Genomic DNA, 21,689 nt, shown 5'->3' with positions numbered 1-21,689 from the left:
ATTGATAACTCCCTTCATGCATAGCAGCAGAAGTTGGAAACTATAGCAGTGAATATTCAGTTTTCCTCTGATTCACAAGAGATTTCATATTAAAAGTAGAGAAAACCTTGCTTAGTAACAGTCTGTACTACATATAATAATAGAACACATTTGTATGTGGAAATGGTAGATAAATTTCATTCATAAAAAACACCATCCTTCTAGATAAATGACTTGAAGTCCCAGAGAGAAATTATCATTTTTAGTTCTGGGATATCCTTATGCTACTTACACTTTTTAAAATTTAATACATTCACATGTTCAAATGTATTGAGATTTTTAAGCTTGTGAATGAAATTAGCAACGTGCTGTGGCTGTCAATGTGATACATTGCAATTCTCCCTGAGTGGTAGGGTTTAAAAATTAATTCAGCTCTTGCACCTGTTTGCCGGCATTCGTCTGTTGAATTTCCATCACATTTAATAAGTCGCTGTGACGCAACTCATGTCCTTTTGCCTGGGCTCCTTTAATATAGTGTTAAATTCTCACCCATCTAAAATTCAAGTAATATTACAGATTTCAAACTGTTAATTAAAATCCGTGAACTTGAATCGTTCTGGATAAAATTGGCTTTACTCAGTGAGGTTCTTTTTAAACTTCTTCAGAGTCTCATCTAATCCTCAACTCCTACCAGGTTAAGTCTGATGACAACATGATCTCACTATGGGTGGCTCAGGCTTACAAATCCTCATACAATAGGGAAAAATCAAGTTATAGGCTTGAGCAGAAAAGGTAACAAGGAATATTACCTGCTGAGATGAAATAAGAAATTTAGCTCAGAATTACAGGAAAGGATTTATATCCTACATACATTATTTTATAATAAAATTAATTGTATAGTACCTATGTCTTAAAATGCTTACCAGGATGAGATAGCTCAAACTGAATCATGATTCCTAATACCTATTTCGTGGTCAGTATTAAATTTAATTATCAAATCTTTAAGAAGGGATTGTGGCCTACTTGCTAGGTACTGTGAATACAGAGCAGAAGTCTAAGGAGGAGGTTCTGGCATACTTAAAACCCGTAATCAGATACTTTATTTGAACTTTTAGAAATAGTCTATAGGGCAGGCAGTACTGACTTCAGAGTTGGGTCATCTGCACTTCCAGGAGCTGGGAGATAGTAAGAGGAAAGGTATTTAACAATGCTTCTCTTTATCTTGTGAGGTCAGCACATACTCATAATTAATTGTCATGTTCCAAGTTCCTGCAGAAAACAACCTGCAATGAAACACTTCTCAACTGTATTACAATGGCTTTTTAAAAAATATTTATCTCTCCAACTGAAATATAAGCTTCCAGAAGGCAAGGATTGTGTGTTATTATCATTTTTTCTTATAACAGGCATGTTGAAAGACTAATAGGTCACCTAACTGAATTAAAGAATGATTAATTTCTCCAGGGGTAAATAGCACATGAATTTTAATTAAATTGTAGATTATAAATAGCTCCTTTTTTTTTATCTTACCACATCTAATTCTAATATTGAACTGCCCCCTTCTATCTTTTATTTTTCTGCCTGCTTTAGCATACTAAATTGCTCTAGAAGCAATGCTTTAAATAATGTCCAGTGAAGGCTTTTGGTTTCTAGAAGGATGTGTATCCTTTTTGAAAAACAGCATTTCAAGGGCTTAAAGGAATATATATGTGCCGTTAACCTCACTTAGAGAATTTATACTAAAAAGGAAGTAGACCCCCCCAAATCCCTTAAATATGCACAAAAATATTTATTATATGGCTTATAATAAAAGATCCCACTAAAAGGTAAGCCAAATATCTAATAATGAGAACATGATTAACTAAATTATAGTATTTCTTATTGATATTTGAAATCTTAAAAGTATCAGAAGAATAAAAAGACCAACTATGAAATAATGACAACTATACTTTTCATCAACCATAATAAAAGAGACAATAAAATATCTTAAAAGTACTGAGTGAAAATAATCATAAACCTCTTGATTCTATATCCAACTAAATTATAATTCTAATGTGAGGTAAAAATAATGATAAATTTAGACAAAGTGTGAGAATACATCATTTATAGAGTCTCACTGAAAATATCTCAAAATATGTACTTGTGTAAGAAGAAAAATGAAGTGGGAATTTTAAGCTAAGAAAAAAAAAATGTAAATGTTGATACAGCCAAGTAAGTACTAACTGCGAAGACTACTATCTAAGATCTCTTTTTTTTGTTAATTTTGAGAAGATGAAAGCTTTGTCTTAATCACTTACGTGCCTTCATTAGTACCTAGTACAAAGTGGACTCAATAAATATTTGATGACTAAATGAATGTGTAATGTGTTTATGAAATAGGTATCTTATCTCAATGTTGGGTCAAATTCCCTACTTGGTAATGAGAAAATTGAAAATATAGAAGACTGACCTAGCATTGTATGACATATTGAACCTGATTTACCCTTTAGAGAATAGGAAAGATACTATAAGTATCAGGAAAATTATTAGTTTCCCTTATTATTATAGGTCTAAGTTTACCTAACAACAGAAAGTGCCTATATGCTGAAAAAATTCATTGGTTATAAGATTTTCTCTATGAGTTGACTCTAGCCTCACCCATTTTTCTAAACACCACGAGTTTTATGAAGAAATGGACAATGATTTATTTATTCAAGAAATATTTTGTTGATTGTATCCTTTGATGCACAAAAGTTTTTAGTTCAAATTGTTTAATTTTGCTTTTGTTGCCTATACTTTTGCCATATTCAAAAAATCATTGCTAAATCCAATGTCATAAAGTTTTCCCTTAGGTTTTGAGGAGTTTAGTTTGGGTCTTTAATCCATTTTGAATTAATTTTGGTATGTGGTATAAGATAAGCTTCTAAGTTCATTCATTTGCAGATGGATATTCAGTTTCCCAAAACCATTTGTTGAAGAGACCACTGAATGGTGTAGGCACCAGTACTGAAGATCATTTGATCATATACATGAGGATTTATTTATTTCTGGCTCTCTATGCTATTCCATTTGTCTATATGTTTTGATTGCTACTATCAAAAAAAAAAAAAACCCAAAAAACAAAAAACAGAAAATTATAAGGTTGATAGGGATGTGGAGAAGTTGGATCCCCATGCAGTGTCGGGATTCTAAACTAGTTATAATCACTATGAAAAACAGTATGACAGTTCCTTGGAAAATTACAGATAAAAGTACCACATGATCCAGCAATCTCACTTCTGGGTACATACCCAAAATAATTGAAAGCAGAGTCTCAGAGAGATATTTTCACACTCATATTCATAGCAGCATTATTCACAGTAGCCAAGAGGTGGAAGCAACCCAAATGTCTACTGACAGATGAATGGATAAACAAAATGTGGTATGTACATACAATGGAATATTATTCAGATTTAAAAACAGAGGAAATACTGTCACATGATATAACATGGATGAACCTTGAGGACATTACACTGTGAAATAAGCCGGTCATATTAAGACAAATATTATATGACTCCATTTATATGAGGTATCTAAAGTAGTCAAATTTGTAGGCACAGAAAGTAGAATGATGATTACCAGGGACTGTGGGGGAGGGAGGAAAAAGGAGTTGTTTAATGGGTATAGAGTTTCAGTTCTGCAAGATGAAGAAGTTCCAGAGATCTGTTTCAGAACAGTGTGAAAATTCTTAACATTACTGAACTGTACACTTAAAAATTGTTAAGATGGTCCATTTTTTTTAAAAAAGAAATATTAATTGAATATCTATTATAAGCCACATTCTATATCAGGTCTTGAGGATGTAGCGATAAAGAAGATATACCTAATCCTTGATCTCATAGAGTTGACAGTCCAGATGATAAGAAAGTAATCAAATGAATAATTATAATTTGGAAAATGTAGAAAGTCAACAAAAATTTTCTATTGCTTACTGTGTGTTCTATGCTATTAAAACAAATGTAAGAGGAGATTTTCTGTTCTTCAGTTTATAACATGGTAGAAATGATAACAAGTTATTAAAATATGTGAAGCAATATATACTAATGTAAAGATTACAGGAATAAAATAAATTAAAATGTTTGGGAAATGGTGAAATTGCTAATATTCTTGCAAAAAATAAAGAGATAAAAAGATAAGACCATTTTTTAAATTCTGAGGAACATCTTTGCCAGATATTCCATAATTTTTTAACTTCAGCACAAAGCAACAGATGATAGAAAATAATTTGGAAGCATTATTCTTAATTTTTAATAATGATTAACATTTGGATATCAAAATTACTCTTCCATTCATTATTCCTCTTCCCGAACCTAGAAATATAACATTTTGATTTCTGACAACCTATTAACATTGGAGTTCTCTTTCTTTGACATTCTCCTGGCATGGTTTGAATATTTTAAACTTTGCAAATGAAAGCAGATGCTGTCTTCAAAGAACGTTCCCAATATATAAAAATAATAATCAATGTATTAAACTACTACTTTTAGGAATGGTGCTGTACACTGTTGATTCTCTCAGTATTTTGGGGGGTTAAAGCAAAGCTTATTATGATACCTACTACCATCTAGACAAGATCTGAATAATATCAATATAAATTTAAAAAATGGTAGTTCAGTTAATATGTAAGAATACTTGATCTTGATTCTCGAATGGAGAATCTTCTAAATATCTACCACCAAATTCTTAAAACTTCTGAACAACTAGTTACAGGAACGAATAATCTTTCCTCTTTTTTAATAAGTTAATAAAGAGAAGGATGAAATGGAGAGACTATATACATCTTTACAAAATTAATACCAATGTGAAAACTGATAATGTGCAGAATATGCAATACCACATCACTTTAATTTTCACTTGCAGAGGCACAAAAATTATAAAATAATGAGGAATGGAGTAATGAGATAGGGGTTACATTTGTCTTCTTTTGTTTCATAGGTGAAATTTGAAATTCAGCTGAAATCAGGAAGACCTAGAAGACTTCGTTATGACTAATTACTATATGAAGAAGTATCTGACCCAACTCAAGGTCACATTTATGATAGCAGATACCAAGATAATACAAAAATTCCAAGAATTTGGAAATGTATTGAGTCCTGGGATTGGTCTCTGAATTGTCTGTCTTCTATTCTCAGCCCTCTGAAAGCCTACCTTCTTCTTTATTTGTTCATTCATCTTTTAATTTCTGCAATTAATGACTTTCTATTGGGTACCAGAGACTTTTCTATAAATAGCCACCATTTCTCCCCCTAAAAGGCCCTATTCAAAGGTCTCCATGTCTGTAACATATATCCAACCCCTTTCTTCAATAACTAAATCCCTCCCACCACATCAAAATCAACTGCTCCTTTCTTTGAGTTGCCATACCTTTTTGTTCATGGCTCTATTACACATAGCACCTATCACAAGATAGCAAGAGTGAGTTGTTTGTACGATGGTCTCTCACATGAGTATGTGAGATCCTGGAAGATGGAGCTGTCAGCATTCTCCAGTAACAGTTTATGCTGTATCTTAATCATAAGAAAGGGATCTAGAGTAGTGTTGTAAATAAGAGCACAGGGTTTACAGTAAGATAACTAGCTTCTGATTCCAGCTCCACTTGACAAGAGACAAATTACCTAGCCTTTTTGTGCTTTAGTTTCCTCATCTATAAAATAGGGATAAAAATAGTACTGTCTCATAGGCTGTTGTGCTTATTAAGTGAGTTAATAGATGAAAATAATTTAGAATAGTGCCTACTATTTGCTCAATAAGTATTAGTTAACATTTATCATCATCATCATCATCATCATCATCATCATCATCATCATTAAATTAGGGTTGGGCCACAGTCATTGGGATTGAAGCAATCCCAGATAGCCACTTGGTACTCCAAAATGAGATAGCCAGATTTTTTCAGAAGAAAAAAAATTTTTAAGTTTTTTCTTTCTTTTTTTTCACATTTCATTTTCTTCTGAGTTGGACTTCTTGTACAGAATGTTTCTTGGAAACATTACTTATTAAAATAAGAAATAAGTTTACTTATGAAATGTCATTTGATAATTTAGTTGGCATGAAGTTACCATACGAACACACACTGCGTATAACAGATTGAACTCAAGAGATTTAAAATGACAGAAGAATAAGTGCATTGTCATAGGCAGTGGCAATAACAACTATGGCTCACTGGCGAGCCATTCAAATTCGACAGTAGGTATGACTATGCCATTTTCCACCAGAGTGACAATCAAACTCTCTGGTATCTTCATTTATTTCTTAATTATGGCAATATTAATGTAAAGAGTGCTTTTGGGGAAAGATGGAGGAAGCGACATGTAGATTATTAAAACAATAAAGGGATAGCAAACTCTTCTGATTAACTTCATCAGGAAAAAGTTTATGTTCTACTATACTATGACTAAAATTCCACTAAAATGATTATTTTTAAATGAATGTTTTATTTTTATTATTATTTCAACTTTGCTGAAAAATAACAGTGATTTCTGATACAAGTTGAGGCATCAATGCTGTGAAAAGATACACCTTACATGTATCAGTGCAGAAAATAATTATTATTTTCCTTTCAAAAAGTCACATAACCCCTATGGGAAGGGCAGCTTGAAAGAAGCTATCAGCCTATCACAGCTTAATCTCTTGAATTATCATACAATTCCATTATGTATACAATTGCGACTATGAGTGTGGTGGTCTTCCTTGTCTTAATGAATAATTAGCTTTCTGCAAGCAAAGGAAGTGATTTCTATTTCCACCAATATACAGGTTTAACTATGTGTCAGGAATAGTGGCATAATTCCCTGGGCACTTGATAATCTTGAACATATTTAGTATAAGAAAAGTCATTCAAATATAGTCACTGTATATTATAACCTGCCAAAATACATGTTCGTTAAATAAAGATATGGCTTAGGAATTATACTGGGTTCAATAGTGTCCCCAAACGTTCATGTCTATCAGGAATCTGCGAATGTTGACTTTATTTTAAAATATCGTCTTTGCAGATATAATCAAGTTAAATTGAGGGCATACTGGATTATGACGGTCCCTAAATCCAATGACTAGTATCCTTCTAATAAGGAGAAATTTTGACCCAAAGACAGATGCACAGGGAGAACACCATGTGACAATGGAGACAGAGACTTAGTGATACATCTACAAGCCAAGGAACATCAAAGATTGCTGGCAACCACCAGACACTAGGAATAGTCAAGGAAGCATTCTTCCCTAGAATCAAGATGATACCTTGATTCTGGATTTCTAGCCTTCACGACTCTGAAAGAATAAATTTTTCTTCTTTTAAGCCACCGAGTGTATGTGGTACTTTGTTATGGCAGCACTAGGAAACTAATACAGGAATCTTCGTGGGCCCTCTATCGCTTCCCGTATTTCCTTGAAGTAGCTCTCTCAAGAGTCTTCTATTTAATGCACCTGACAGATTCATCCCTTTCTCTGTTAAACAAATTATCTCAGGATAGTATTCTTCTCTTTAGCATTCTATACTTTTCTGCTTTTACCAGAAGAGCTATACATTTACAGCCCAGAACACTTACTATTGTCATCACGTGATTTAATCAAATATTATATAAGCTGGTGAAGTATGAATGCAAATGGAAAGGCAGCTGCTGTTTCCATAAGCACCAGGCTGGAAACTTCGGAAACTCCTGATAAGGATGCATCACATAAAAAACACAATTAAGTTTGATATGGGTGACGTAATTATAAAAGACTGAAAAAAAATGAAAATCTAGAGAATGTGCTCATTCAGATTGCTTTGTAAATACCTTTAAATTCTTCCTTTATTGGAATTAAAGTAAAATCAGAGCTTACGGAAGAGGTACCATGGGTGTGGCTTATGTAAGAATAGACGTGGGGGAACTGCAATTAGAAACTAAACAGGTCCATATATATGTGTCCATATATAGGTCCTATAATTCTACATTTTTATCAACTTTTTCTACTAGCCGCACAATCATAACTTAAAACTATAATAAATAAGAGAGTTTCCACTATAAGTCTAGGTTTATTACACCATATTTTTATTCAGTCACATGTTAGTAAGCTTATGAACACAGAGACTCTATCTGATTCACTCCCCATTCTATCTTTAGTACTCTGTGTAATGCCTGGTATAAAGCAGCCTCTCCCAAATTACTTTTTTAAAATAAATGAGAACAAAATGGAAGTCTATTGTTTCTATTTTTTTCCCTTTCCAAAGAATTATATAATCATCAATAAAGTTTTATTATTATGGGCTGATCTGACCATAAAAAATGGACTAATTATAGAAAACAGTCTTTTAGTGGCATTTACTAAAATGGGGTTTCACATACACATGTATAAATATTTTCACTTTTACTATATCATTTGTCATAGCCCTGTTTTTTATATCAAATCTTTCTAAAAATACTTATTTGTTCCTATTCTACATCTTCATATAATTTCTATCTAATGCCACAGTGTTATTTCCTCAAGTTTGCAAATTAAGATCTTGAGTCAGAAAAGTTAACTTAATTTCTTAAAGGCAGATTCTCAATTATGTGTCAAATTCATGAGCTTCCAAATTCTAGTTTAGTACTAACTTTGCGTTAATTAGGTTGTACCCTTGAAGAAACTATTGACACTCCCTGAGCCTCAAGTTTTTTCAGTTATCAGATGAGGTTTTTTGACTAGATGATCTCTAGGATGGCCTCTAGTCCTGAGTCCTCATTTTCTGCACCAGAAATTCTGGATTTTCTTGCAAATAAAAATGTAACTTCTTACTGATCTTCTTTCCAATATGAAAGACAGAAGACAACACACAGAGCTAAAAAAAATGACAAAAAAGATAAGGTGGAAACAAACATGTTAGTGGGTGTGAAGTGGGGGATAAAAAGGGACAGAGAACAGGGGATGAATTTAATGTTAGCCTGCTAGTATAAACTTTTTTGGGGGGAAAATACCATGGAATATTCTATGTTCACATAACCTATAAGAATTCTGCAATTACTTGTTTAAAGTAAGTTGCTCAATTGTAAGTTGCTCGGGCTGTGAGGTATGCAGCTTAAATATTAAGGACTTGATCAACTCTATATTTTATTATCATAACTAGGTAGAATATAGTCTTATTGAATTACATCATAAAACAATTGCTACATGATCGCTAAATCTTGATCTGAATGAATTTATAATTAAGTTTTATTCCTTAAACTATGGATAATATTTAGAGGCAATTAATACAAGTTCTTTCTATAAGCTACACCAATATTTCTTTTTCCTACTTCTTTAGCTACTTAAATAACTTAACTGGAACCACTGAAAAGAAATCTTAATACATTTGGTAAATAAAAATGATGTAGGGTTTCAGATGGTCCAATAAGACAAAGAATTTATCATTGGAATTCTGTTAAATAACTGCAGGAGTTGTATTTTTGTCTTGGAAAACTTTCATCATGGAACACAGCTGTGAAACAACTTTGGCTTCAAACAGAAAGGCTATAATAAAGCTCCTCCTAGCTAGACTTAGGTTCAAGAGGTTTATGATGGCAAACAGCAAAGAAGATAAAATGTTTCAATAAGGACCTCAGGCTGATTTAGTTAGCATTCACAAAGTGAAATAACCTATACATCATATACCCTTTGTTAGCTGGTTGTTTAGAATAGATGTATGAGTCACTAGATTTTATTTTAGCAATTGGGCAATGCAATCCTCCTTTTGTCCAAAACATTAAAATGCAGAAATGTGAAACTGAGAGGTAATGTCAGATCTTATGCAGGATGCTTATCAACCACTGTGATGAATCAAGAAATTCTTCTGCTCTTGTCATTCCATGTTTCACCTTGGTAGGCACAAATGATAACCTGTGCAAAAAGAAAAAAAAAATCTATTATTAAACTAATCAGCAAACTACAGTATTTTTTTTTTAAATTGTGTTTTGAGGAGGTGTTGGTGGGGAAGCTTGCAAAGAAAAGGAAAGTGGCATAAGAGAACATAGGCAAGATTCTATCCTGCATCATTTCAAGTACAAACTGAATCCCTCTGGAATTTGGGATATATGTATATATCCATGTAATACATATGCATTGTGTGTGTGTGTGTGTGTGTGTGTGTGTGTGTGTATATATATATACATATGTATATATCCATGTAATATATTATTTCCCCTCAGATACTGTTCAGAATTAATGAAGATACCTGCGACGATGCTGGCAAGCTGCTGGGTTCTGGTAACAGGATAGATGCTGCGTGCCTGAACGATTGCTGAAGCTATTTTCTTGGCATGCTTCTCCTCCCCGTATGCTCTCAGGATGGATGCAAGTGCCTGTTGATCTAAAGCGTTCACAACATCAGCTGCGGTGGGCATGTCAGGGTACCTACGCACAAGAAAAACTAATTAGTTCATTGACGTCAGTTTTAATTGACGAGGTGAAACTTCAGAGTATTGAGACATAAAGTCAAGCATACGCACATAGTCTAAGAGAGCTTCTGAGATTTTTAAAGTTGAGGACTGAAATCTTACATGAATGAAATAGGTTTTCCATTTCAAATACCCATCATTATGGCAGGTGGAGACTGTGTATGACATTCATCAAGGTCAAGGCCAGCAGAAAGTTAAAATATTTTACTAACCTTTAATTCACAAAGAGGTTATTACTGCTCAACAGAGTTTCCCTAAACTAAAACAATTAAACTGTTTGGATTTAGTTTGTTCAAAATTTAAATACCTGCTTGAATTTTTTTTTCAGTATAGAAGATACAAGGCTTACTAACTGATATTTAAATGAGCCTAGATCTCAGGAATGTTAAGTATATCTGAGACTGTCAAGTAACCAACTACTTATATGGGAGCACAAATGGAATTTAGCTAGTTCCCTCATCCCAGGGAACATGTTCCATGACTCCTAGCAGATGCCTGAAACCACAAAAAGTAGTGGACCCTATATATACTATGTTTTGCCCTATACATACACCATACACTTTATGAATTCTCTTTGGCAAATCTGAATTGCCAGCATCACTACTCTTGCACTATGGGGCCCTTGTTAAGTAAAATACAGGTTATTTGAATGCAAGCACTGCCATACTGTGACAGTCAATATGATAACCCAGATGGCTACTAAGAGACTAATGGATGATAAGCATATATAGGATGGATATGCTGGACAAAGGGATGATTCACATCCCGGGTAAGACAGAGTGAGACACCACGAGATTTCTTCATGCTACTCAGAATGGCACACAATTTAAACCTTATGAATTGCTTATTTCTGGAATTTCCCTTTTAATATTTTCAGGCTGCAGTTGACCCACAGGTAACTGAAACTGTGGAAAGTGAAATGGGGGCTAAGAGGGACTACTGTATAAGAAGATAATGCTGGTCAGTTCCTCTCACAAAAACTAGAATGATCTTAATACCAATAATGTATATTATTTCAAATGCTTAACAATACTGGCTCCTACCTCCATGACAAAAGACACCATGGGGTAAAACTCCGTAATCAGCAAGCAATACTAAACAAGCCTAGATTATAATTTCAGGTGAAAACAAAATACGACCCTCCAGCCAAATAAAATTAATCATAGTAGCAGGAAATAACATTTACTCTGTCAGACAATTCAAGTTTACCTTACTTTAGAGAAATGGGTCAAGGAATTCTAAGTGATAAGCTAACTGAGACTCTACTTATTAGAAAGATAGCTTTGCTAATAGTACAGTTACTGCATTGGACTGGTTGTTGATAACCATGCTTTAGGGACTTTAAGTAACAGGGATATGGTAGCTTTAAGACCTGAAGATCAAATCAGAGTGGAGTTGCCAAGAAACACCCAAATTCCTCCTTAAACGTACTACACTGAACATTGTTAACAAGCCTTGTGCCTTCAGGAGAAATTTTTGTTGTTCTTCCCTATTTTGCCATGACTTCCACCTCTCTCTCTATATCTTTCTCTTTTCCTCTCTCTCTTTCCTCCCCTTCCTTCCTTCTTCCCTCCCTCCCTCTCTCTCTCTCTCAAATCTTGCATTTCAAAACCTGTGACCCTTGTTTTTATTTTTGTTTTTATTTATTTGGGGCTTCCATGGCACCCCTAGGCCAATGAACATCCTAGAAGGTAGCCCTGTTTCCATCTCAATAAGCTTTGCTCCTTCAATAATAGCTTTAAAGATAAAGATTTGGTCTTTAGAGTCAAACTGACCTAGATTAGAATCCTGGCCTTGCAATTCATATCAGGTATATCTTTTAACCTATTAGCTTGAATTTTTAACCTATGAATGAAATAATGCTTACTTCACAGAATTGTTGGGAGCATTATATATTATTTTAAAGTTTAATTCTCAAGGGCAATCTTATTTTCCAGTTCTTAGAGGAGAACCTAGGGAACCTTGATTCTCAGACTACGATTTGCTGATACAACTTTACATTAACAATATGGGAATTTACTACTATTAACTAGAAGCTTTGTCATTGTATTTCAGAAGGCATCCTCCTTAGCAAGACAAAGGAACAGCAGAAATTTGCTTGACATTTTACTACCTCTGCACAACAACCTCAGTCTCCAAACATGAGAAGATATTTGACCTTTACTATTAGTCACTGGCTTTTAAAGGATTTTTATTATTTTCTTTTATGATCACATTCTTCAATCTATGAATGCCAACTTGTGCAAAAGAAAGTATAAGACTCAGAACAAAAAGAGTCTAACAGGTATAGGTCACAATCTCGGGTAACAGATCATATCAAAACATGGGGAAAAGGCTATATGTAAATAATAACCACAGGATAGAGCAGTTTGTGGGAAAGAAGTTAAAGTCAACTCAATATTAATTTGTTGACTTAAATGAAACTTTAAATTTCCTATATATTAGTTATTCTCGTAGATTGGAAGAAATTTTGGAAAACTTATTTGTTTCAGTAGAAATGTTTATGCAAGTGTAGAATTGTAGATTAGTAACATAACTGAATAGTTTGCTTAGTGATAAGAAAGTGTACTGTTCTCCTTAGAAGATGAGCTTCACAAAGGTAAGGGACAACGTACATAATTTGGTGGTGGTGGTGATGGGGACATGAAATGAAGGAGAAGGGCATGGTTAAACTTTTTAAGTACAAGCTGGCCAGTCTCTGGGCCAGTGTTGAGCACAGAGACAAGAAGAGCTAATCTAAGCCTTTAAAATTAATTTAGATTTGAAAAAATTATCCTATACTTTCCTAGAATGTGATCCTCTTTGTGTTATTTACTATAAATGTACCTACTTGGATAATGGAGATCAAACACTAATATCTCCAGGGTGGTTAGGAATGAAGAGGAGGTATAAACTATCCTCTGTAGAATACTGTTTGATATAGTACCATGAGTTGTAGTTTTTCTGAAGAAGGTGGAACCAAGGTGACTGCAAAATAGACAGGGAAAACACACAAATGCCAACCACTAGGATTTTGACTTTTATGCGGTATTTAAAAGAATATGCATTAAATATAGTTCCTTTTACTTCACACAAGAGACATAGTTGAGCCTGCATAAAAATGAAACCATTGTTTCAGTATCATATTTATCAATATTGTTAGTAGTCTAAAAGCTCACATTGTAAAAAAGATAATCAGCCTGAAGTTATCATCTTCACTATTCTGTGTAAAGACAGCAATGATTTTTCTTTTAGAATCCCAAATCTAGAGAAACAGTAAAAACTATAATGAGTAGCAAACAAAACTGACTTATTATATATGGATAGTGTTAGATGTGGGCATGTAATGGGAATTCTGCAGTCTTAAAAGGGAATTAAATTCAAAGTGCTTTTGAGAAATTGATTTCTTGTTGTAAGGAGAAATGCTTTATCAATACTCACCTGTCACCATCCATTCTCATGTCCAAGGGGCCATCCTTCCGAAGGGAAAAACCTCTTTCAGGAGCATCGAGTTGCATAGAGGAACATCCGAGATCCAAAAGGACTCCATCCAAAGTCCCTGGCTGCACTCCAGCTTTCATTAATAAGGCTTCTGCCTGGCTAAACTGGCCTAGTATAGCTCGGATCTGTTTACTGTGAATAAACCCAGGAGATGGAGATAATACTACTATTATGTTAAGATCTTTCTTAAGGTCTATGATCAATGGAATGAAGCACATCTTATTCTTAAACTGTTTAACCAATACATATTTACTAAGTGCCAAGCACATGCATAGTACTATATAAAGACATATGGCTACAGTGATTCTATATATTTGGTTTCAACACCAGAGGTGCTTTAATGTAATTTTATTCTTGTTAATAAACACAATTTATTTTACACCTTTGTGAAGGTATACAATAAGTTTATGAATTAGAAAAATTCTTTTGTCAGTCCAGGTCTTTCACTTTTTCTTTAAAAAAATACTTAAATCTCTGGGTCAAATAAAGAAGCATATGCAAATCTATCAAAAGAATAAATTTAGCGATAACAAATGCTGGAAATGCTGGTGAGGATGTGGAGAGAAGGGAACCTTTCTGCACTGTTGGTGGAAGGGTAAATTGGTACAGCCTCGATGAAATACAGTATGGAGGTTCTTCAAAAAATTAAAACCAGAACTACCATATGATCCAGCAACTCCACTTCTGACAACATATACAAAGGAAACAAAAACACCATTGTGAAGAGATTTCTGCACCTCCACATTCATAAAAGCATTATTTACAATAGCCATAACATGGAAACAACTTAAGCGTCCATCAGTGAATAAATGGATAAGAAGTGGTGGCGGTGGTGTGTGTGTGTTGGCCAAAAGTGGTCGAAAGCTAAAAACTTCCAGATAAATAAGTACTAGGAATGTAATGTACAACATGATTACTAGGTAACACTGATGCGTGGTGTACATAAAAGTTGTTAAGAAAGTAACTTCTAAGAGTTCTCATCACAAGGAAAAGATATTTTTTCTTTTTTTTTTTTGTTTCTATGTGAGATAATGGATATTAACTAAACTTATTGTGGTAATCATTTCACAACATATGTAGGTCAAATCATTATGCTGTATACCTTAAATTTATACAGTGCTATATGTCAAATATTATCTCCATAAAATTTGAAAATAATAAATTTAATGAGTAAGTCAAATTAAATACCATAAGTAATAAAACAGGAATCACACACACAAACAGATATGTCAAATGTCTTCATGCCAACCATTTTAGCTTTCTTCATATTTTTCTCATAATCTAGGATAGGAGTGCTGTGAAGCTGCAAACTTGAAGAATGAAACTATGCCTAAAATAAATGCCTTCTTGCAAAAGCAGTGTTTTAGCTCTCAGCAGGGATTTTGAAGTGAATGGAGCTTAATCAACAGACAGGCAAGAAGTTGGGATCACCTTGCAGCTATACTAACTCTCCTTCCTACACGAACTGAGATGCTGCCTTCAGGGTTCTTCAGAAGCCTTAGGGCAACTGGCATGCATTTTGGAAGGAGAATAAGAAGAAAAAAGTGGGCAACATTCCCAAAACCTCATTTTTTCCATCTACAGGTGGGTGGGGTGAGTGTGGATTTCAATAGTGTTGAGGAATTTATATTTATGATATTAACTTATAGGTTATGTTGTTTAAGGAGAATTTCACAGCTCATTGGTAATTTTTTTCTCAAATTCTGATGAAGAAAGGGATCTTCAGATTCACTCACCAAATATTCATTGAATACCTGCTATGTGTCAGGAACCTACATGATAGGAATTATGCTATGCAGACGTATATGAAGATTCATAAAAAAGATTAATAATGTATAGCTTTCTGAGCTTTGAGGTAAAAGGAAAAGATGTATAAATAAATAGTTTGCCTAACAATCTGATGAGTGCTAACAGTGGAGAGACAAACGAATTGTTATGGCTGTACAGGCATGCCTCATTTTATTACACTTTGCGGATATTATAGTGTTTTACAAATTGAAGGTTTACAGCAACCCAGCATCAAGATAGTCCATCAATGCCATGTTTCCAAAAGATCTGCTCAATTCGTGTCTGTCACATTTTGTTAATTCTCGCAATATTTCAAACTTTTTCATTATTATTATATTTGTTATAGTAATTGTTGTGTCCAGAATAACCAGACCCAACTTGAGTGCTCTTAACCAGGAGACAGTTTATTAGCCGGCGGCTGTCCTTGCAAAGGAGCAGCCCCGAAATGCCAAGATACAAGGTTTTTAAGCCCCAAATCCCATTCCTCATTCTGTCTTAAACACAAAGGTCCATCTTTCTCCTATTCACTACCTGTCAACCCACTGGTCAGGTGTGCAAGCGGGAAGTACAGAAGCAGAAAGCTTGTTGTTAGAATGTTATGTTCCTATGGGTGATTGCCTATGTTCCCATGGGTAATAGCCAGTGTTCCCATGGGCGATGGCCAAACAGTAATTTTCAGCTTATATACAATTGATTATTTTTCATGCCACACAAGCAAGCAGGGTTACACAGGCTAAAATTGGCAGTTAGCGTATGAGCTCATTGTTACGAGTTTCATGATTAACAGAATGTGGTTAGGGGTTCCAGAAACTAGGCCTAAGTTATAGACTTCCTTTGTCCAGTATCAGGTTTTAATTATTCTTTAACCCTTTCACATTTCAGCAGGCCATTACAGTAATCTGTGATTAGTAACTTTTGATGTCACTATCGTGTTTTGGGGTACCACAAACTGTGCCAATGTAAGATGATGAACTTAAATAATAAATGTGTGTGTGTTCTTACTGTTCTTTGGACCTCCTTATTCACGATACATAACAATATTGAAATTAGGCCAATAACCCTACAATGGCCTCTAAGTGTTCAAGTAAAAGGAAGAGTTATATACCTCTTACTTTAAATTAAAAGCTAGAAATGATTCAGCTTAGTAGGGAAGGCATGTCAAAAGCTAAGACAGTCTGAAAGCTAGGCATCTTGCACCAAACAACTAAGTTGTGAATGCACAGAAAAAGTCCTTGAAAAAAACTAAAAGTGGTACTACAGTGAAAACAAAAAGGATAAGGAAGCAAAACTGCTTTATTGCTTATATGGAGAAAGTTTTAATGGTCTGGACAGAAGATTAACCACAAAATTCCCTTAAGCCAAAACGTAATCTAGAGCAAGGCCCTAATGCTCTTTGAATTTCATGAAGGATGAGAGAGGTAAGGAAGCTGCAGAAGAAAAGTTTGAAGCTAGCAGAGGTTGGTTCATGAGGTTTAAGGAAAGAAACCATCTCCACAAAATAAAAGTGCAAGGCGAAGCAGCACATACTGATGTAGAAGATGCAGCAAGTTATCCAGAAGATGCAGTTGCAGCTAATATAATTAATGAAGGTGGCTACCCTAAACAATAGATTTTAAATATAGAAAAAACAGCCTTATATTAGAAGAGGATGCCATTTAGGATTTTCATAGCTTGAGAGAAGTCAATTCCTGGCTTCAAAGCTTCAAAGAACAGACTGACTCTCTTGTTGGGGCTAATGCAGCTAGTAACTTTAAGATGAAGCCAATGCTCATTTACCATTCCAGAAATCCCAGTGCCCTTAAGAATAATGCTAAATCTACTCTGTCTGTGCTCTAGAAATGGAACAACAAAGTCTAGATGACAGCACATCTATTTATAATATGACTTACTGAATATGTTAACCCCACTGTTGAGAACTACTGCTAATAAATGCTTAACAGCATTGCATGTTATAGAGAAATTGTGAAAGGAAGAGTCTATGCAGAAACTTCCTTGTTGTCTTATTTAATCATGTTCCTTGTTGGTGAGGGAGGGATTCCCATTCTATGATAATAGAAATGGCCAAACGCATGGTACCTGACAGTGGACAGATGAGATTGACAAGAGTTAATTAATCTGATATACTTATAGCCCAGGGAAGGAACATACCACATACCATATGCATGGATAAATGTGGGTAGCACTCAGGAACAGAGGAGAAAACCAAAGGCTGTGGAAAGCAGGTTTTTAGTATCAAGAGAGTGGTGTGCCCCTTGGATCCATGTGAGGATGTGATTGACTTATTTGATAATTCCATGCCTAGCAGGGTACTCAGGGATAAGCAGTTATTGTGCCTGATCTCTTTGATAAGGAGGATCATTTAGCTAAGGAACCCTATCCGTGGGAGCACAGTGGGGAGAACTTGTGCTTAGACCATTTGGGGCTCTCTCAGTATTCCTCAGATGTCAAGAACACATAACATTGGCCTTTAATTTTAGGCCTTATTCCACAATAACCTACCTCATATTTGAATACCCAGTCATAAGAACTCACTTTTTTTTTTTTTTTTTTTGGCCAGTTATTTTTATAGTTGATAGCTGTTACCTAACTATTTCTATAACTTTGTATCAGTCTATGTAAAACAACTGAAAACCTAAAACCCATTGCAGCCTTTCATATAACTACTGTCAGCTGTCGTAAGGAATATTTGTTGGCTACCTCAAAATTTCAACCATATATTTTGGGAGAGATTGATAGTTTGTGTCAACTTGGACAGGCTATAGTACCCAAATATTTAATAAAATACTGATCTAGGTGTTGCTGTGAAAGTATTTTGTAGATGTGGTTAATATTACAATCAGCTCACTTTAAGAAAAATAGATTATCTTCAGTAATGTGGGTATGCCTCATCCAGTTAGCTGAAAGACCTTGAGAGCAAAAACTGAGGTTTCTCAAAAGAAGAAGAAATTTTGCCTTGAGACTGCAATATCAGCCCATGTCAGAGTTTCCAGCATGCTGGCCTGCCCCACTGATTTCAGACTTGCTGATACCCCTAGTCGTGTGAGCCGATTCTTTGAAAGAAATCTCTTTAGATGATAATTGATAGATAGATGATAGATGGATGAAAGATAGAGAGATGATAGATGATAGATAGATAGATGATAGATAGATAGATAGATAGATAGATAGATAGATAGATAGATAGATATAATCTCTTTATATATATACACATACACATACATACGCACAGACCTGATTATTGCCAGCAGATTTCTTGACCTAAGAAGAGAGAGGATGGCAGCCAGTTTTTAGCTAAAATTGCAGATGGAAAAGCTGAGAGAAAGATTAACTAGGCCACTAGACTAAGCCTCACCTAAAATCCAACTTGTCTCTGAACTTTTGAGTGATATGAGCCCATAAATTACCTGTTATCAAAACCAGTTTGAGTTGGTTTTTCTTTTACTTACAAAGAAAAAAATCATAACTTTATAGCTATCATACTCCTCAAGTTTTTCTCTAAACAAAACTTAATTCTTCTGCTATTCTCCATATAAAAATCTTTCACCATGCTAGTTGCTGTTTCCTGAATGTGTTCCAATTTGCTGATGTTCCTAGGTCTGAATTCCAAAATGATCAGCACAGAATAGATTCTTGTCCCTATTAATCAGCTGAAGATCAAAATAGTTTTAGAATTTATTTCACACCATTGACTTATACTAATACCCTTGATTCTTTGACACGTACACTACTGCTAATAAGCCTGTTTCTTCCATTACTGTACTTGTTTTGTTCTGTTAATTATTTTAGAACTATGTACAATTTCCACTCTACACATTTTTACAACTCTTTTATCTTCAACCTTAGAAATCTTTACACAAAGCAAAAGCCTTACACAAATCATTATTGCTCGGTCTTAATTCCTTAGCCATTATAGTTATTATCCTGCTTGATGCTAGTATACTTGCAAAATAAAAATAATATCTTATATGCTTGCATTCTTGTGTACCCTCAAACACAACTGTTCTAACATGCAATACACAGTTTTATGCCTCACTATGACTAAAAAAAAAATGTAATCCTTGTGGTACAAAACTCAGCATAATAAACAAGTATGAGAATATTACATGAGGCAAAAACACAGAGTAAACCATGTGTTTAAAGCAGTTTTCTGATGCTATATCAGTTATGTTTCTAGAATTACTAGACTGTTCTCAGGGTAAAGAAACCATCCACAAAGTTTACCAACCAATCTGTTGAAAATTTAGCCTTAACTTCAGAACCTGGGGCATTTATTTCATATATGCAATTACGCTGAGGCTAATTTTCTTGGACAGACAGATTCCATGCCCATTTTTCTGTTTCTGCCTCTCCACTTTTCTTCCTCCCTCAGGTCCTCTCTCTTCCTTCCTTTCTTCCTTCCTCCTCCTCTCTCTTCCTCCTTTCCTTTTTTCAAATCTTAATTTTCAATATTTTTGCATATGTATTTTACAAGTGTTATAAAACAAAAGAAAAGAGTGACTTGGCCATGGAAGATGATGATGGTCACAAAAACAGAGCTAAACCAGGACATTTAGCCATAACTACGAATGCACAATTTATTCAAATTATTGTCATCATCATTTGTCATCATCTGAGAATTCCCAAGTTGTAAGTAAAATGTTGCTTGTGACTCAGAGCACATGCTACATGAGGATGGTTTTGCAAGCCAATCCCCAAAAAACTCAAGGCGCTTAGCAGTAGATTGGCAAGAATACCTTTGCTGCTGGAAGCCATATTTCTTTTGAGGTTCTTTAGCTATGACAAGTGTTGTTAATCTTGAATTTGGCAAGTCATCCGCACTTGGAGTACAAGTTATGAGTCTGTTTTATTATGAAGGACTAAAGTGCTCCAGTGTACACTGAGGCTAGTGATGTAAGAATAGCTATATTCACTGTATATCTGATTTAAGATTGAACATGGAACTTCATCATTCTTCAAACTACATACAGTCTAATGATAGGGGTTAAGGATATATATAATGATAAAAGTGGATCCAACTCACAGGGTTGAACATTCCGTAGTTAATGAGAGTATTTATCCATCTTAGTTTTAGAAACCCAAAACTCCCATGATTTATAAAATGCTTGATATAAAAATGCACTTTTTGCTGCCCAGGGATTAATAACTTTCAGTTTTATGGAAAGAAGTCTTATTTGTGAGAAATCCAATTAAAAAAAAAAAAAGAAAGAAAAACTAGGCTATTGAATAAAGCAATTTTTAAAATGTTAAGTTTGAACACAAATTTTCAAGAAAACCTTTGGAGACTAATTATCTCTTTCTAAGATAGGGAAGAAAAACATCACTATTATTTTTATTCTATGATTTAACATTCCTCCATCTTAACCAAAAATATTAAATAATTGCTTTAAGAAATTATGTACCTCTAATTTCAAGTATAGTAATGAATCTTACCATAATACACAGCTGACATACACAACCGACAAAACACAAAAAAATGACTAATAATGACGGTATTGATTCTCTCTGAACCACTTAACTTTTGCCATGTGACAAACCACCCCAAAACTTGGTGGCTTAAAACAACAATCATTTATCAGGTCATATTTTATGGGTTGGTAATTTGTGTTGAGCTCATCTGGCGATTCTTTTGATAGTGGGTTGATTGAGGCTTGCTTGGTCCCAAATGGTCTCACACGTCGGAAAGTTGGCTGGGGTAAAAAAAAGTGACTGGACCATGTTTCTCTAGCATTAGGTGGCTAGCCCAGGTTTCTGCAGAGTAGTTTGGTTCCAAAAGTAGCAAAGTAGAACAACCCCAATACATGATCACTTTTTAGGTTTCTGAATATGCCCCATTTTCTAATAACCCATTAGCCAAAACAAGTCCATATCTCAGTTCATACTCTAGGACTGTAAAAACAGACTTCACCTTGCGATGGAAAGAGCAGTTAAGGACACATGTGGAAGGGTTACATATAGAGAAGAGAGGAAGAGCAGTGGGCATTTTTGCAAAGAACATACCACACTCTTGTATTTAGGAGTAAAATTAAAAGTAGGTAG

The 21,689-nt window shown here is 34.4% G+C and overlaps 1 protein-coding gene across 5 annotated transcripts in view; it reads right to left on the bottom strand.

The window, feature by feature from the left end:
* METTL15 (methyltransferase 15, mitochondrial 12S rRNA N4-cytidine) overlaps window positions 1-21,689 on the bottom strand; it is a 150,950-nt gene that overhangs the window by 14,456 nt on the left and 114,805 nt on the right. For 3 of the 5 annotated variants that reach the window (XM_039866132.1, XM_039866157.1, XM_039866122.1), the window contains exons 4-5: window positions 13,806-13,997; window positions 10,163-10,341 (exon numbers count right to left, since the gene is read on the bottom strand). In XM_039866132.1, coding sequence (XP_039722066.1) covers window positions 10,163-10,341; window positions 13,806-13,997 — 371 coding nt within the window. The remainder of the gene's footprint in view (window positions 1-10,162; window positions 10,342-13,805; window positions 13,998-21,689) is intronic. The other 2 variants (XM_039866150.1, XM_039866142.1) reach the window with 2 other exon arrangements.

Source organism: Pteropus medius, unplaced genomic scaffold (assembly GCF_902729225.1).
Source record: "Pteropus medius unplaced genomic scaffold, Ma_sr-lr_union100, whole genome shotgun sequence".
NCBI lineage: Eukaryota > Metazoa > Chordata > Mammalia > Chiroptera > Pteropodidae > Pteropus > Pteropus medius.
This window is presented reverse-complemented; position numbering and strand designations above follow the sequence as displayed.